Below are 15,265 nucleotides of genomic sequence, written 5' to 3'. Positions count from 1 at the left end.
TGTCCGGGGGATGCAAAAATCGCCGGAGATTTGCGGTGGGGGTGGCAATGGAATGACAGGCACAAGCTGAAATTTCCCTCCCGCCAAGTCGCACGAGGGATAGAGGGAATGACAGGGAGGGCGGGGGGGGGGGGGGGGGGGGGGAGGGGGGACCGGACATATGGAGGCACCAGGCTGATTTTTAAGCTCCCCGTAAAAATATATACGGGACGAGCCGTTTTCGAAACTTGGTCGGGATGGATTTTTTGTCCTTGTGCCGTAAAATGGCGGGTATTTTAGTCAAACATGTTTTTCGGGATCTGCTAGAGTTTGCTCTAAGCTCATTTTTTCAAGGACGTCCACCCTGGCACAGTTAGTTTTTTTTTAGGAAGGCACAACTAGTTTTTTCTAGGCAGATATCCTCTCCTGCTGGAGTTGGGCCTCCAGCTCCAGGTACGTGGATCGGACGGCCTGGAACGTATTGTCAGTAAGACTCCCCAGCGGTACACCGTCAGGGACTCAGGGGCAGGATTCTTTACCACCTCTTCAAGCAAGAAGGCAGCGCGATTTGACGCCCGTAGACTCGCCTCCTTCCTTCCCTCTGTCCACAGCCGAGGCATAGGACTAGGCGATTCCAACCGGCGGTGGCGAGATGAAGCTCACCGTGATGACCGCCGACGAGCAGTTTCTCAACCTCGACGTCGACCCCGACGAATCCGTAAGCCTCCGTCCCGCCCCCCTCGGTCCCTCCTGTACTTCTCCCCCATCTCGATCTCGACGGGCAATAAAGGCTGCTTCTTTGGGCCAAAATTCGGGTGGCGAGCTCGCGAGAAGGCCGAGGAATTCCGGCGAGAAAGCGGGAACCTCGCAGCGACCCGCAATTCACTCCCCTCGGCGTATTGGTGCCTCGTGCTTAGGCGTAGAGTTCGATCGGATCTTTAGCTGCGACAGCTGCGGTATCTTGGTTTGGCTAGAATCGTGCGAGTCTTCTGCTCGTGGAGCTAAAACTGAGCTGTGATTGCGATCCATGGACGCGAAATCTGTGCGGCTTTTGGCTGAATTGTGCGCCCTGCGTGTTTTGCAGGTGGAGAATTTGAAGGCGCTTCTTGAGGTGGAGGTGAGCCGGCGCCAGCGGAATCTTTCTTCAGGTTTCTCTTCCAGGTTTTGCCTTGGCTGGTTTGACCTCACATTGTTTGGTTTTGGGTGTCTTTGCGTGGCTAGACTCAAGTGCCGTTGCAGCAGCAGCTGCTTCATTTCAATGGCAAGGAGATGAACAATGCTGAGAAGCTCAGCGCCATCGGAGTCCATGATGGTGATCTTGTGATGATGGTTGCCTCCAATAATAGGTTTGGTTGTTGTTTTTCCGACATCTCTGGTTGTTCTCTAGGGAATTTCTTGAGGGGTTACATACTTACATTCCTGCTGTTCGTTATGCCTGATATGATGCTTCTGGTCTTACATGTGACGTCTTGTTTTCTTTTATTGGTACGTCGAGCTGGTTTTCTTTTTTGTAGCTGTCAGTTATGATTTTGGTACATCACAATCACAAATCAGAACTGCCATGATGTTGAAAAAGATGCACTACATATTTTAGCTTAACTAATCCTCGTGAATTTTAGTGCCACTGCAGTGACAATGCTTTCTACTAGTTAATTTCTTGGGTCAAAAATTTCAGGACATCTCAGGATATTATGAGGTTAAATCCTGATGGATCGGCAGTAAATCCTCAAGCTTTCCAACAACATATTCGTGGCGATTCACAACTTATGGCGCAACTCCTTCAGGTAAAGCTTTGTTGGTAGCTTCATTGATTTATCAATATTGGCTAGGTTACAACTCCCAGATGTTAGTTGCAGAAAATATGTCCATTATTTTTGTTTAAACTGATATCTTTTTAATTTGCAGAATGACCCTTCATTAGCTCAAGCCATCCTTGGAGATGACATCACTGAGTTGCAAAACATCTTGCGGTCACACCACCAACAAAGACTACAACTGAAACACAAACAGGAAGAAGAGCTTGTGAGTATCTCATCGGCTAATCGCTAGTTTTTATTTGGGCGTATTTATTTAAGTCTAAATTAAGCAATCCACTCAGATTTTCTTAAGTCTCAATCGATTCAGAAAACTGAAAAATGCAACTTGCACTTTTCTGCCCAGTTGCACCTTTTTGCACTTTTCTGAAACAAGAAGTGCAAGTTGCACTTTTCAGTAAACTGAAATTGCACTTTTCTGAATCGATAAGAAAATCTCAGTCGATTGAGACTTAGCAAAACTATTTCCCCCCTGATAGTTATTTTATGTTCTTAGTGACAAAGTTGAGAAATATGCTTCTTCTTGCATTAATTCCATAGCATTTGTATAAATATATTCCCATGCTGTTACATCTATATGCTGTAAAATTTCACATCTTGTAAGCTCTCATAGATAGATATATATTGGACCACTTCAGGAGATGGTAGTTCCATGTTCTTTTTCTTGCTGTGTTCTATTTTTGCAAACTTGCTGAATAATAATAGGTTAAGTCATTGATGATTATGATTTTTTTCAGGCCTTATTGTATGCCGATCCATTTGATGTCGAGGCTCAGAAGAAAATTGAAGCTGCAATTCGGCAGGTAGAAACTTTTTTCTGAGGATAACACCTGTTGACTGTTTAGGCTTCTCATATGTTACGAGGCGAATGTTAAATATCACAATCATCATTACATGACCAACCCAAGGATGGCTTATTTATTTTAGAGGGCAGTGCTTATTTCTTAAGCCGCTGTGGAGAAGCAGTCATAAGAAGGTTAATCAAACTAAATGTAAATGAATTTGGTTAACCAATTGTTGTCCTCATCTTTCATTCACTATGCTCCGCGATAGAGAAGATGAACCTTGGTCCGCAGCAAGGCAATTTGGTTAGGGTAAAGGTCCACTCACCCTCAACAATCTGCCGACAGGGCTCTTTCCTGACGTGGAAATAGAGGCTGAGGCTGAGAGAACATTTTTATTTATTTCATTGCTTGATCGAAGGTTTACATACACATTGGACCTTTATTATACTCGGGAGCATCTGACTTGATCCACAAGTTGGATCTCAGTTCAAACTCAAGTCTGAACCATAACTCTACATTCCTATTTCAGTTGGGCTCTTCCTTACTTTAACTACTCTTTCTAATAGACCCAACCATATCCAATAACTTGAGTTATTCCTTTTCTTAACCTTCCTATCTCTAACATAACCTACACAATGCCTATATGGATATGTTTGTCTCTTGATGTCTTGTGGACCCACAACAAAAACAAAAATGTATTTGTTTGCAACTTCATCAAGAGAAAAATTTAGCCAAACATGTTCTTATCTAAAAGCAGCTCAACCCAATGGGGTTATCAAAATCCACAACAATGCCAAACAAGCCTTAAGAATGCTTATCATAAACATAGGAATAGACATGGGACTGAATATAATGAAGAGTCAGAGTGATGCATAGTGCAAAAGGGGAATTTCATTTTTCATGCATGTAAGTATGTAACTTCTGCTAGCTTTCATGGTTGGATAATATTAAAATATTATTACTCCCTCCGTTCCTAAATATAAGTCTCTTTAGAGATTCCAATATGGACTACATATGGAGCAAAATAAGTGAATCTACACTCTAAAAAACGTCTATATACATCCGTATGTAGTCTGTATTGAAATCTCTATAAAGTTTTATATTTAGAAACAGAGGGAGTAGTTGTTACCATGTCATATGCTTTTTATGTAAAATGATGTGCACGCAAAAGCTTTGCTCTGTCTTACTGTGTTTTATACTCCTGTTCACCTCAGCAATCTTAGTTAAATACCTGACGTTCTGAGTACTTGTAATTTGTCATTCAGAAAGGCATTGATGAAAATTGGGAGGCTGCTATAGAGCATAATCCTGAAGCATTTGGTCGAGTGGTATGTTGACTCTTTAGTAAGTCAGTATGTTTCTATTTTACATGCTATTCTTATTTATTAACTGACCAGCATTCTATTTCAGGTTATGTTGTATGTGGATATGGAAGTCAACGGAGTACCTTTGAAGGTATTATGTTATTTCATATATCTATTTGTAGATAACGAGCATGGTGAACAGCTGAGCATTGCCTGTACTCAAAAGCCCAATCAATATTTTTAAATGATATTTTGAATATCAGAGACCTTGTATGGACTTTGCTATAACTCCTTTCATATATCATTGTTGATCGCATCAATCTTAGCTAAATAACTGCAACACAATATTTTATTACTACCAATTGTATTATCTACCCCAATAGTTTATTCTTGAAAGTTAAATCTTCCTTTCTATTACTGTGTTTGTGTACTAGCAGTCTACCAACTAAAGGATATGCAATAACTGGATACGGATTTATTCAGATGCTTGATTGCTTCCTGCTACTCGTTTTGTATACGCGATCTCTTAGCTTTTCTTTCATCTACAGGCCTTTGTTGACAGTGGAGCTCAGTCAACCATCATATCAAAAGACTGCGCTGAACGTTGTGGGTACGATTATAAATTAAAATGTTGTTATTGCAACTGTTTAGTCTTTCATATCTCATATGATCATTCTGCGTGTAGAAGTCATACATATTTAAGAGTTTATCTCATCATACAATGGAATTTTACTGTACACGTGAATGTAAATCATTCAGTGGGGACATTCGCTGAAATGCATTCCATGCCATATACAACTGATCACATAATCGAGTATCATTTGCAGGTTACTCAGGCTCCTTGATCAGCGTTACAGAGGGGTTGCTATTGGAGTTGGTCAATCGGAGATACTTGGAAGAATACATGTAGCAGCTATAAAGGTTTGATATTGTAAATTGCTGTACCAACGTCAAAATTTCCAGTCCTTTTGAGAATGACCCATTTTGTGCGCCATGACTTCGGACACACTGTAATGCTATTTGAGTCATTGAAAATTTGCAGTCTGACAAGCATTATTTAGCCTAGAGAGACATAGTAATAATATAATACCAAACTCATTACTCGGGTACAAAATTATGAATTTTGATTGTTCTACAATATGTTGTCTATGTTCCACAAAAAGGATACTCCTTAAGTTGAATCAGAGCCTTTAGTATTTTCTTCAAACCTAATGCCATAACTTTCATCATTATGAGAATTCATCAAGTAGTGACAGTAATTCACAATACGTTGCTATGTTTGGACAGATAGGCCATGCTTTCTATCCCTGTTCCTTCACAGTATTGGATGCTCCAAACATGGAATTCCTTTTCGGGCTTGATATGCTGCGGAAACATCAGGTAATTGCATGACCAAGTTTTGGAATAAGTCATCGCATCTAACTCACATCCCATAATGACACATTTTGTTATCCAACGCAGTGCATTATTGACCTAAAGGACAATGTCCTTAGAGTAGGAGGTGGTGAAGTGTCAGTTCCCTTCTTACATGGTTAGTAGCTTGCCTATTTCATGTTTTTTTCTCTAGTTTTAGTTCTTGATGATTGCATAATGAAATAGACTATTAAGTTCGATATTATTGTTAGTTTTTTCGCAATACTGAACATCCCTATATTTGTATTCTATATCATCTACTTCTACAATTTTGCAAGTCTCGGTTTTTCAATCCCTCTAATATGGTATCTTCAGAGAAAGACATCCCTTCACATATACGTGATGGAGAGAAATCGTCGAACCTAGCATCTTCTAGCCAAGGAGCAGCTGGAGTAAGCAAAATTTACTGCTTTGCATAAATCAGCCTTGGTTTTCCTGTAATCATATTAGAGACACAGGAGTAATCATCCGTATATCCTTATTTACTCTATATCATCCAGGAATCGTCAAAGGCACGTGAGAAGACTCCTGATGTGCCACCGGCATCCTCTCCTGCAGGTTAGTTTACTGGTGCTCGTGTAGTTCCTTGACTTAGAGAACTGTGATCTTCTGATAACTTTTAGCCTATCGAATTGCTGATTAATTGCGACCAACTTTGATTTCCTTTGTAGGAGCTCCAGCTGTAATTCCTCCACAGGTGTCAATTTTTTCTTCAAAATTGTGGTCTTCTATACATTTGTTTCTTTTGAGAGTCCATGAATTAGATTGATCTTGACCATTTTAAGAACCCTTGTCAGGGAGGAGATTTTGAAGCAAAAGTCATAAAGCTCGTGGAACTTGGATTTGACCGAGCATCTGTAATACAAGCACTCCAGTTGTGCAACGGCAACGAGGATCAGGCAGCTGGGTACTTGTTTGGTGGTTAGAGTATTTAGAGCAGACCTTCTGCTCAACATTTTCTTGATTTGAACATTTATACACACACTGATCAAGGAGATGTGGCATCCTCCATTTGAGGAACTAAAACTTTGTGTGTGGCAAATACAGGCTTGGTAGGGATGATTCGTATTCTGTCTTCAGTGAGAAAAAACGTTTTCTTTCTTTCATTATCAGATACAGAGATTGTAGACACTGAGTGCAAACACAATCGAAAAGATTGTTTTTGTACTCATTCTCATCCATTTCCTAAATTTTCAGTTATTGAGATCGAACAAAATCAATCTATTGCAAAGCAAGAATAACCCTACTTCCCTTTTAGCGCGTATGCCTAGTACTTTGTCCTGTGTTTGATAGTCTGCATTAGGTTCAACCAGGCCCTTGATATGCAGTTTTGGGCTGTTTGTTTGCACCCTGGGTTTGGCCGAGTAGGAACACTCGAATCTGCCTTTTCCACAGCCAAGTCTGAGCAATGCAACTTAGTCACGTGGGTGTCCGAGGAGCCATGCTCGAAATATTGTGTTTTTCCTAAAGCGCCGCCACCCTCTGCCCTCTCTCGTTGCTCACTTTCCCATCTATCAACATTTGACACACCAGCATCGTGGATCACCTCACCCGCATGCATTCGTCAATTGGCAGTAAGCCCTCTGTCCCGGACGGAATTGATTTATCATGGCCTCATTCGATTTACACATCACACACTAGGCATCTAATCTACCTCTCGGGCATCAATTTGGCACTTGATTTAGGCATACCCAATTAGGGATTTGAGCGATTCGAATGGGATTGAGTACAATTTTCATTTTGAGGGGGGGGGGGGGGGGGGGGGGGGGGGGTGTGTGTTAAATCAAGCTTACATCTAGTGACACCCATCCCAACAAGCACTACATCCTAGCCACAGCGAGCCTGTAGGCAGTTGGGGCCGCGGTAGCCTTTGTAATCGTCGACCTCCAAGATCGCTTGGCTTAGGCGCCCTAACCACCATCTTCACCGCTTCGAGATCGCCAACGTCTTGAGGCTTGACTGGTTCGCCATTGGCATTGTCCACCATCTCCTCCTTCCTTCGCAAGTGGTGCTAATTCGCGTGATGGACAACGGTTGTAGATCCGTCATGTGCGGTGCTGCGATCCCGACAACCACATGCTGAAACCATCAAGGCGAGGTGTTGGAACCGGCCAGGCATGATGCTGCTACCACGACCACATGCTTGAACCAGCAAGGCGCGAAGATGGAACCAACAACACATGGTGCTGGAACCACACCCCGTGATGCAGCGACCGTGCTCCGGCAACACTGCTATTAATGGTCGGGGTGCTGGGACAATCTACGATGACGACCATGGTGGGAGCTGGAACCGGCTACCATGGTAGCTACATCTAGGGAGTGGCGAAATTGCAACCACCCGCACGTGATGCTGGAACCGCTGTCCGACGGGTTAGAACTAGTGCAGGTGAATGTTGGAACCTTTGCTCAGAGATGCTAGAACAGGTGCCCGAAGAAGCTAGAACTGACACCTGGCGATGCTGGAAACCGACGCCCACTAGTGTTGCGATTGGCGGAGATGCTGGTACTACCTCCACAAGAAGCTGCAACCACATACGGGATGTTGTGATGTCGGTTCACGAAGAGGTGTGACGAGACGAGCTGGCCGTGTTGCGAGCCGACCGAGGGAGCGCGAACGCGAGATAAGTGGGGAAAAAGACGTAAGGAATAAGGCGACATAGGAGAAGAGATCGGTTGATTAAGGAGATATCGCATGGCAGACGACCTGCCAGGATTTGGGCCGATCAACCGACGCCTAACACGACCCTTCTTCTATAGAAATGCTGGTCAAGACTAGAAGAAAAACGGTGTATAAGAATAGACAACAAGCAACAAAAACAACACGAATGGACAAAATGAATCGCTTTTGCTCATCCCTGCTATTTTTCTATGTTAGCATCTATAATCAGATGTTTGGTGCGCGACGCCACAGTTGTATTGCTCCTATTTATAAATGCAGTACACACATATAAGGAACGTTATACAAGAGCAAACACCCTAGTTTCCAAATTTCGGCATAGGTCGGGGGATCGGCGTGCCCCAGCCCTTGCGTGCCGTAGATCCTCTTCCGGTTTCGATGCCGCTAGCTTTCTTTCAAAAGAGAAAGCACAATGCAAACACTGCGAAGAACTACCAACCACTTTATTCCCCTTCACTTGATTATTGTTCTATAGGCCTAAAGATCTAAATAACATATGCGTGTCTGTTTCTCTCTACAGTGGCTTCATTCCTAAGCTAATCAAACGCCAACTTGACCTCGATCGATATAATTTTACCCGGTCGCCCGTTCACGCCGCCGTCTTGACAACGATGGGGCTCTTCACGAACTGGACCCCGTTGCTCCATATGAGCGCGCCAAACGCGTAGTTCTTGGCCAGCTTGGCGTTCTTGGTCTCGAACTTGACCTCGAACGTCTTCTCCTCCCCCTTCTTCCCAAACTCCATCACGTCGGGGCTCACCGTCACGTGCACGCCAGCCGGCTGGCGCACCATCGCCTTGTACTTGCCCGGGGAGCCGACGTTCTTCACCGTGCGCTTCACCGTCGCGCCGGAGGCCGTGAGGTTGACGACGGTGATGGATGGGTAGTTGAGGTCCTCGATCTTGAGGGCCTTCTCGGGGCACTTGTACGGCTCGCCGTTGAACATGGACAGGACCGTGGCGTTGTACTTGAGCGCGCAGAGGAAGTCGAGGTAGTGGTCGGGGCCGAGGTCGTAGACGAGGCCCGGGTTCATGGAGCGGCTCGGCCACACGTGGCCGGCGCCATAGGCAAAGGGCCCCGCCGGCGCCAAGGACGCGTTGAGGATGGACTCGCCCTTGTTGTCCACGTCGATTGCCGTCGTCATCATTGCCGACTTGATCGTCGAGGGGCTCCAGTCTGGGTGGAGGGCCTTGAGGAGCCCCACGAGGCCGGAGACGTGCGGGCACGACATGGACGTCCCCGACATGGACGTGAAGGCAACGCGGCGTTCGTCAAAGGCAAGCTCCGTGGGGGCCATGGCGCGCGTAAACGCGGCAATCACGCTCACCCCAGGCGCCGTGATGTCGGGCTTGAGAATCTCCGGGTTGACGGGGTTGGGTCCCTGCGAGGAGAAAGCGGCCATGTACGGCGCTGGCTTCGTCTCCAGGGTCGTCTCCGGCTTCTCAACGTACCCCTCTGGAGACCTTTTCAAAAAACAGAAACAACGTCATGCATCCATCTAAATGTGCCAATTATTTAGAAGCAGTAATTAATATAGATTACGCCGTAGGCTTCATTCATGGTTTGGTTTGCTTACTTGGCGGATTTGAGGTAGTTGTATAGGGTGAGGCCGTCGCTGTGCCTGATGTGCGTGGCCGGGAGCAGGTGCGCGTCCGCGATAATCTCGTTGCCGGAGGCGGCGTCGTTGGCGAGAACCATGGCAGCGCCGCCGGCTTGGAGCACCGTCAGGCCCTTGGCCACACGCGCGCTCGTCCCACGCAGGCACACCACGATCTTCCCCTTCACCTTCGTCGGGTCCAGCGACCCCTGTAGGCAAATCTTGCTGCACTCGCACACACATTCATCATCGTTATCATCATATCATGTAAAGGTCGCACATTACTAGTATTTGGTCGTATAGAAGATTAACAATATAGAGACAATGATACACGTACGCGTCATCTACCGCTCTGCCGGGAGCTGCGGCTTCAGCGGAGTCGATCATGGGGTAAGACTCCTTGCTCTTGAGCGATGTCTCCGACATGCTCTGCCCCTGCATGCACCAAAACAATTTGATTAACTATCTTCCAGAAATGACAATAACAAGAACTGTGAGATAGCTAGGGAAGAAGCGGGCCTTGATCTTTGTGCCGTTGAAGACGACGTAAGACGGGAACTCGCGGTCCATGGTGCTAGCACCGACGGTGAAGAGCCACGGCGCAAGGTTGGAGATGGAGCTCGGCTTGGGGCCCGAGTTTCCGGCGGAGCAGACGACGGAGATGCCCCGGCGGACGGCGTGGAAAGACCCGATGGAAATGGCGTCGTCGAAGTAGTCGTAGGGCTCGCCGTCGTTGCCGAGGGAGACGGACAGGACGTGCACACCGTCGTGGATGGCAGCGTCGAAGGCGGCCAGGATGTCCGCCTCGAAGCACGAGCTGCCGTTCACGGGCTTGTAGCACACGCGGTATGCGGCCACGTGCGCCCGCGGGGAGCCGCCGGAGGCCGTGCCGTTGCCGAAGCCGAACACGCTGGCGCCGGGCACCGCCGAGCCGCCGGCCGTGGACAGCGTGTGCGTGCCGTGCCCCTCGTTGTCCCGCGGCGTGTTGAACTCAGGAGCCTTGGTGTCGAGCCCTTCCGAGCCGTACCCCTTGTTGAAGTAGCGCGCCCCGATCAGCTTCCTGCATGCATGCGCGCCAAAAGTTCAGACAGAACTAGTATTAAAAAATTGCTCCATACAGCTCGATGAATAAACTCTGATGGAGAATGTCCATGATCCTTTCGATCAATACATGCATCATTGAGCATATATTCAAAACTTGTTTCTAAAATTCTTCGTTATTTTTCTTTATGCTCATTTGTGCAGGGACAAAAGACAAGAGTATACAGTGAACCCTAAAGGCATGCAACTTTACCTGTTCTTTCTTCTCTCGCTATCTCTTACAGGTGGGACTGGGAGACACTATATACCACTCAGACTCAGTGCAGTGTCACTGTCGTCTGGGATTAAAGGAATTCTCAAGGATAGACATGATGCATGCAGTCAAAGCATGCATATATATACATCATTGCCACTTACTACCACTAGTAGATACCCTAGAGGCATCAGCTGGTGGTGGTCTTACTCTCCCACAGCTCATATCTGCATGGTGGTGGCCTCAACTATAGTGCTACACTAGACAAAAGTATATCAACTTTTTGGATCAAACATACGTGCACAGTATGCACTCCAAGTGTGGATCTGAAAAGGACACAAACATTGCTCTAAACGAACATAGTTATGTGACTAATTAGCATGAGAATGCATGCATGCATTAATTAAGGGCGTGGCTAGCTTAGAGTCAAGTAACATAACATGTAAAAAAAGGAAAACGACTAAAAAAATATGCATAGATCTCAATATAAGATATCACGAATATAGCATCGATTGAGGCATAAGAAATCTCAGTCGACTGAGATTTAGCTAGGCTGTTAATTAAATGTGTAACAACTAGAGTTAGTTAGTTCGATAGCTTACGCGTTGCAGTGGAAGTTATCGTCTTGGCCTTTCTCGCATGTTCCTTTCCAGTGCTTGGGGACTGGTCCCAGCCCATGATCCCGAAAGCTCTCCGATTCTGGCCACACACCTTCACATCCATAGAGCACAAGAGCACGTATATATCAGCAACACCATTGAAATACAAATCAATTTGAACGGCAGATTCCAATCCAAAGTAAAGACAACTATTTCAGTACAACGGTTAAATAAAAGGTCCTCAATTGGAGGCCTGTTTGGACCGCAGAAATTCCATGAAAAATCTGCTGGCTCGTTTTAACGTGGACAAGGAAATTTCTCCAGATGGACATTGATTGGTTTGGAGTATGTATGTTGGATTATGGTGCATCCTTTGGCTGCATCGGAATTGTAATGAGCATGTCGAGAAAGTAAGTACCCTGTAGGAATGTAGGGTAGGATAGCATCTAGCATGGTTGCATGTACAGATGGGAAGCCACTATGGAATCATTGGATGGTCCTATATACTCGATCTGTCAAAGACCAACTATAAAGATGAATCCATTAGTGAATGGGAAAAAGTCAACAGCACTCTGACTAGTCTTCTGACCTCCTCTATAGCACTATGACTAAAAACAAGTAGTACAATAGCAGGCTATAAGCCTGTTTACATGACACTTTTGCCAATGTGAAAGAGAAAGACATGCAAAAAAGTAAAAGATGTGGCTTTTATGCAAGAGCCCGCCTCTAGCGTGCTCCTAAATAAAAAGATTTAATGAGAGAAAAAGATGAGAAACTGAGAAAAAATTGTAATCTTATTGCCAACCTTATAGTCAACATTATTGTATGAGTAATTAGTAATGCTAACATGACATGCCCATACAACCAGCACCTGGCTATACTATTAACCATAGTCTAAACAGACGAAGGATGTGCAACTCTATATACCCCTCAATGGGCATCCCATAATAAGCTATGTTAGTTTGAAAAATGATCTTATATTATGAGACGGAGGGAGTACTTAAGAGCGTGATTCCAACTAGTACTTCTAAATTCTAATTGTCTCAATGGGCATGCTTTGAAATAATCAAAATTGTTGTTCAATCAACATATTTTAGCTTGATCCACTAGCATCCATCAGGTCTATGCATGTGAGTCCTTACCATGCAACAAACTTTTCGCTGTGGGTTTTAAATTTCATTACATTTAGCTGTGGCATGCACAAACTTTTCGTGCCGAGATTTCATTTTAGAATGTGCTCATATCTCGTACATAAATAAATCGCAAGGACTGAATTAGCATTTTAAATTATTATATATCTAATTTTGCGGTAACATGCGGGGTAATCCAATCTAAGGCAACTTTTGTACTGGTATATCTACTAAATTTTTTTTGGCACTTTACTGATTTTCTGGCTTCCTGCTATATATACTGTCCCAAATATCTGTGGTCAGATTAAGTCAACCAGATTGATTATGATTATATATAAATCCGATCATGCAAGTACCGGTGTCGATGTTGCCAATGACGACGCCCTCGCCGAACTTAGCCTTGCGCCAGGACGCTCCGCGCGGGACGCCTCCGGGCCCGGCGATGCCAAGAAACTGCCACGACCGCGTCGTGTGCAGCTGGTACCCCCTGTTCCGGAACACCGACACCACCTCCGGCAGCCCTGCAGATTAGATCACGACCGGAAAGCAGTCAGTTAATCGATCGGCGACACCATATTTCAGGAGCAAACGCCGTCGATCCACCACGGCGGTCATGCAGGCGGTAGAGAGAGACTACTCACGGGCGATCTGGGCGGCTTGCTCGGCGTCGAGGTTGGCGGCGAAGCCGTTGATGTGCTTGGTGTACGAGTAGAAGATGGCCTCCCGCGCCTTCTCCTTGCTGCATTGCGATGAGCGTAACAGAGAGAAAATCTACGTCAGCCAACCTCCATGCACGCATCTACACCTGATCATCGGTTCAAGAAACAGCGGCGGCCATGGCCTGCTTACTCTCCGAGGACGGTGGCGAGGAGGTCGTAGTGCGAGTCGGCGGCCTTCCCCTCGACCGCCGCCAGGTCGACGGCGGCGAGGTCGTGCAGCTGCGACGCGTGCGCGTGCTCGCCGAGGTACACGACGTAGGACTGCTTCTCGCCGGCGGCGGCGGCGGGGGCGGGCTGGACGAGGAGCAGCGCGCAGAGGACGAAGCAGGCGGCAGCGCCGAAGGAAGCCATGGGTCTCATGCTGTTGGCCCTCGCGCCCGCGATGGATGGTCCCCTCTCTCTCGCGCAATCGATCGATCTCTTCGGGGATTCTGGTAGAGGGAGGGAGTGTATTTATATACGCGAGGTGGTTGCGGGCGCGCGGCGGGTTTAGTCCACGAGACGGAGGACTATCGATCTGTGGCTGTGCTGCTGCATGCGCCGGCGTAAACGCCGCGGGGACAGTTTAAATCCTTGGATCTCATGGGGGTTAGTTATCGGCCGGCGAGGTTCGAATGTATCAACGCCTCCAGGGGATATATCTCGTGGGAGGTCCATTCTGAACGTATATTCCGTAAATTTGGCATCTGCTTGACCAAAACGAATTTTCTTTGCACATAATGTTGCAACATAGGAGAATTCCATGTGTTTATAAAACTCAAAAATCATTTAAGTGAAAAGGAATAGTACTCCCTCTGTTCTTAACTTTACTTTATAATAAGTCAGAGATACTTATTTTGGGAGGGGGATTGGATGATTTGCCTCACTTTACAACGAGTTGGATGATTTGCCCTGTGATTGTCTCAATGACAGTGGCCCCGGGCCCCATCCGGTAGCCTCTCAGAGGGGGCAAATGATCTTATGGAGAAGTAAAGTGGGGCAAAAGATTCAATTTCTCATTTTGGGATGAAGGAAGTAGTATACAATGACCTACTAGCAACATAAATGGTCCATCTTGATTAGTACTCCCGGCCTTTAATGAGTTCTAGTATGCAGCACCAACATAATTTATTTATTTTAGAAAAGAAGGATGTACTCCCGACCTCTGTATCTGAACGCCAACATAATTGAGTAAACAAGATTACATGAACATGAACATAGTGAACAAATTTTAACTTTATTCTATGAATTTTGATATACACTTATCTATTTTTCAATTCGGCAGCACTCAAATCTGTTTGCAAACAATCACATCTTCCTACATCATATATACGTTACTTGAGATAGCCTTTCGTCGGTCGCTCTCCTGGCGACTCGGGGGGCGAACCCTAGCGCCGCCACTCACCTACCCCGTCCCCTCCCTCGTCTCGCCGCCGCCAGAGGCTCCGACCAGCGGAGCTCGGCTGGATCCGGGGACGACGGCTGTCGGTGTCAAAACCGGCGGATCTCGGGTAGGGGGTCCCGAACTATACATCTAAGGCGGATGGTAACAGGAGGCAGGGGACACGATGTTTACCCAGGTTCGGGCCCTCTTGATGGAGGTAATACCCTACGTCCTGCTTGATTGTTCGTGATGATATGAGTATTACAAGAGTTGATCTACCACGAGATCGTAGAGACTAAACCCTAGAAGCTAACCTATGGTATGATTGTCTGTTGTCGTACGGACTAAACCCTCCGGTTTATATAGACATCGGAGGGGGCTAGGGTTACACAGGGTCGGTTACAAGGGAGGAGATCTACATATCCGTATTGCCTAGCTTGCCTTCCACGCCAAGGAGAGTCCCATCTGGACACGGGACAAAGTCTTCAATCTTGTATCTTCATAGTCCAACAGTCCGGCTGTCCAGAGACCCCCTAATCTAGGACTCCCTCAGTAGCCCCTGAACCAGGCTTCAATAACGATGAGTCCGGT

General features: G+C 46.2%; 2 protein-coding genes across 2 annotated transcripts; one reads left to right on the top strand and one right to left on the bottom strand.

The window, feature by feature from the left end:
• Positions 1-485: 485 nt before the first annotated feature.
• On the top strand, positions 486-6,511 carry LOC125517393 (protein DNA-DAMAGE INDUCIBLE 1-like). The gene is made up of 16 exons (XM_048682586.1): positions 486-697; positions 1,064-1,096; positions 1,201-1,325; positions 1,655-1,763; positions 1,885-2,001; positions 2,531-2,596; positions 3,844-3,906; positions 3,989-4,033; positions 4,431-4,492; positions 4,710-4,803; positions 5,170-5,262; positions 5,344-5,413; positions 5,611-5,687; positions 5,796-5,853; positions 5,967-5,992; positions 6,093-6,511. Exons 1-16 carry the CDS (start codon positions 632-634, stop codon positions 6,219-6,221), a joined length of 1,233 nt encoding a protein of 410 aa, XP_048538543.1. The 5' UTR covers positions 486-631; the 3' UTR covers positions 6,222-6,511.
• Positions 6,512-8,394: 1,883 nt separating this feature from the next.
• Positions 8,395-13,853, bottom strand: LOC125517392 (subtilisin-like protease SBT5.3). The gene is made up of 8 exons (XM_048682585.1): positions 13,442-13,853; positions 13,234-13,331; positions 12,949-13,113; positions 11,466-11,574; positions 10,089-10,629; positions 9,907-10,004; positions 9,549-9,794; positions 8,395-9,435 (listed from the first exon to the last, which is right to left on the bottom strand). The coding sequence occupies exons 1-8, from the start codon at positions 13,669-13,671 to the stop codon at positions 8,562-8,564; spliced, it is 2,361 nt and encodes a 786-aa protein (XP_048538542.1). The 5' UTR covers positions 13,672-13,853; the 3' UTR covers positions 8,395-8,561.
• Between the last annotated feature and the right edge of the window lie 1,412 nt (positions 13,854-15,265).

The sequence above is a fragment of the Triticum urartu genome, chromosome 6, assembly GCF_003073215.2.
Source record: "Triticum urartu cultivar G1812 chromosome 6, Tu2.1, whole genome shotgun sequence".
Taxonomy (NCBI): domain Eukaryota; kingdom Viridiplantae; phylum Streptophyta; class Magnoliopsida; order Poales; family Poaceae; genus Triticum; species Triticum urartu.
Note: the sequence above shows the minus strand (reverse complement) of the source record. Positions and strands in the feature narration are given on the sequence as shown.

Excerpts from the sequence above, each read along its gene's own strand:
- LOC125517393 (XM_048682586.1), top strand. The coding sequence starts at position 632 with ATGAAGCTCACCGTGATGACCGCCGACGAGCAGTTTCTCAACCTCGAC. Across the intron at positions 698-1,063 it reads ACGTCGACCCCGACGAATCC|GTGGAGAATTTGAAGGCGCT; the intron begins GTAAGCCTCCGT and ends CGTGTTTTGCAG. Across the intron at positions 5,993-6,092 it reads CAGCTGTAATTCCTCCACAG|GGAGGAGATTTTGAAGCAAA; the intron begins GTGTCAATTTTT and ends AACCCTTGTCAG.
- LOC125517392 (XM_048682585.1), bottom strand. The coding sequence starts at position 13,671 with ATGAGACCCATGGCTTCCTTCGGCGCTGCCGCCTGCTTCGTCCTCTGC. Across the intron at positions 10,630-11,465 it reads GATAACTTCCACTGCAACGC|GAAGCTGATCGGGGCGCGCT; the intron begins GTAAGCTATCGA and ends GCATGCATGCAG. Across the intron at positions 9,436-9,548 it reads AACTACCTCAAATCCGCCAA|GTCTCCAGAGGGGTACGTTG; the intron begins GTAAGCAAACCA and ends TTTTTTGAAAAG.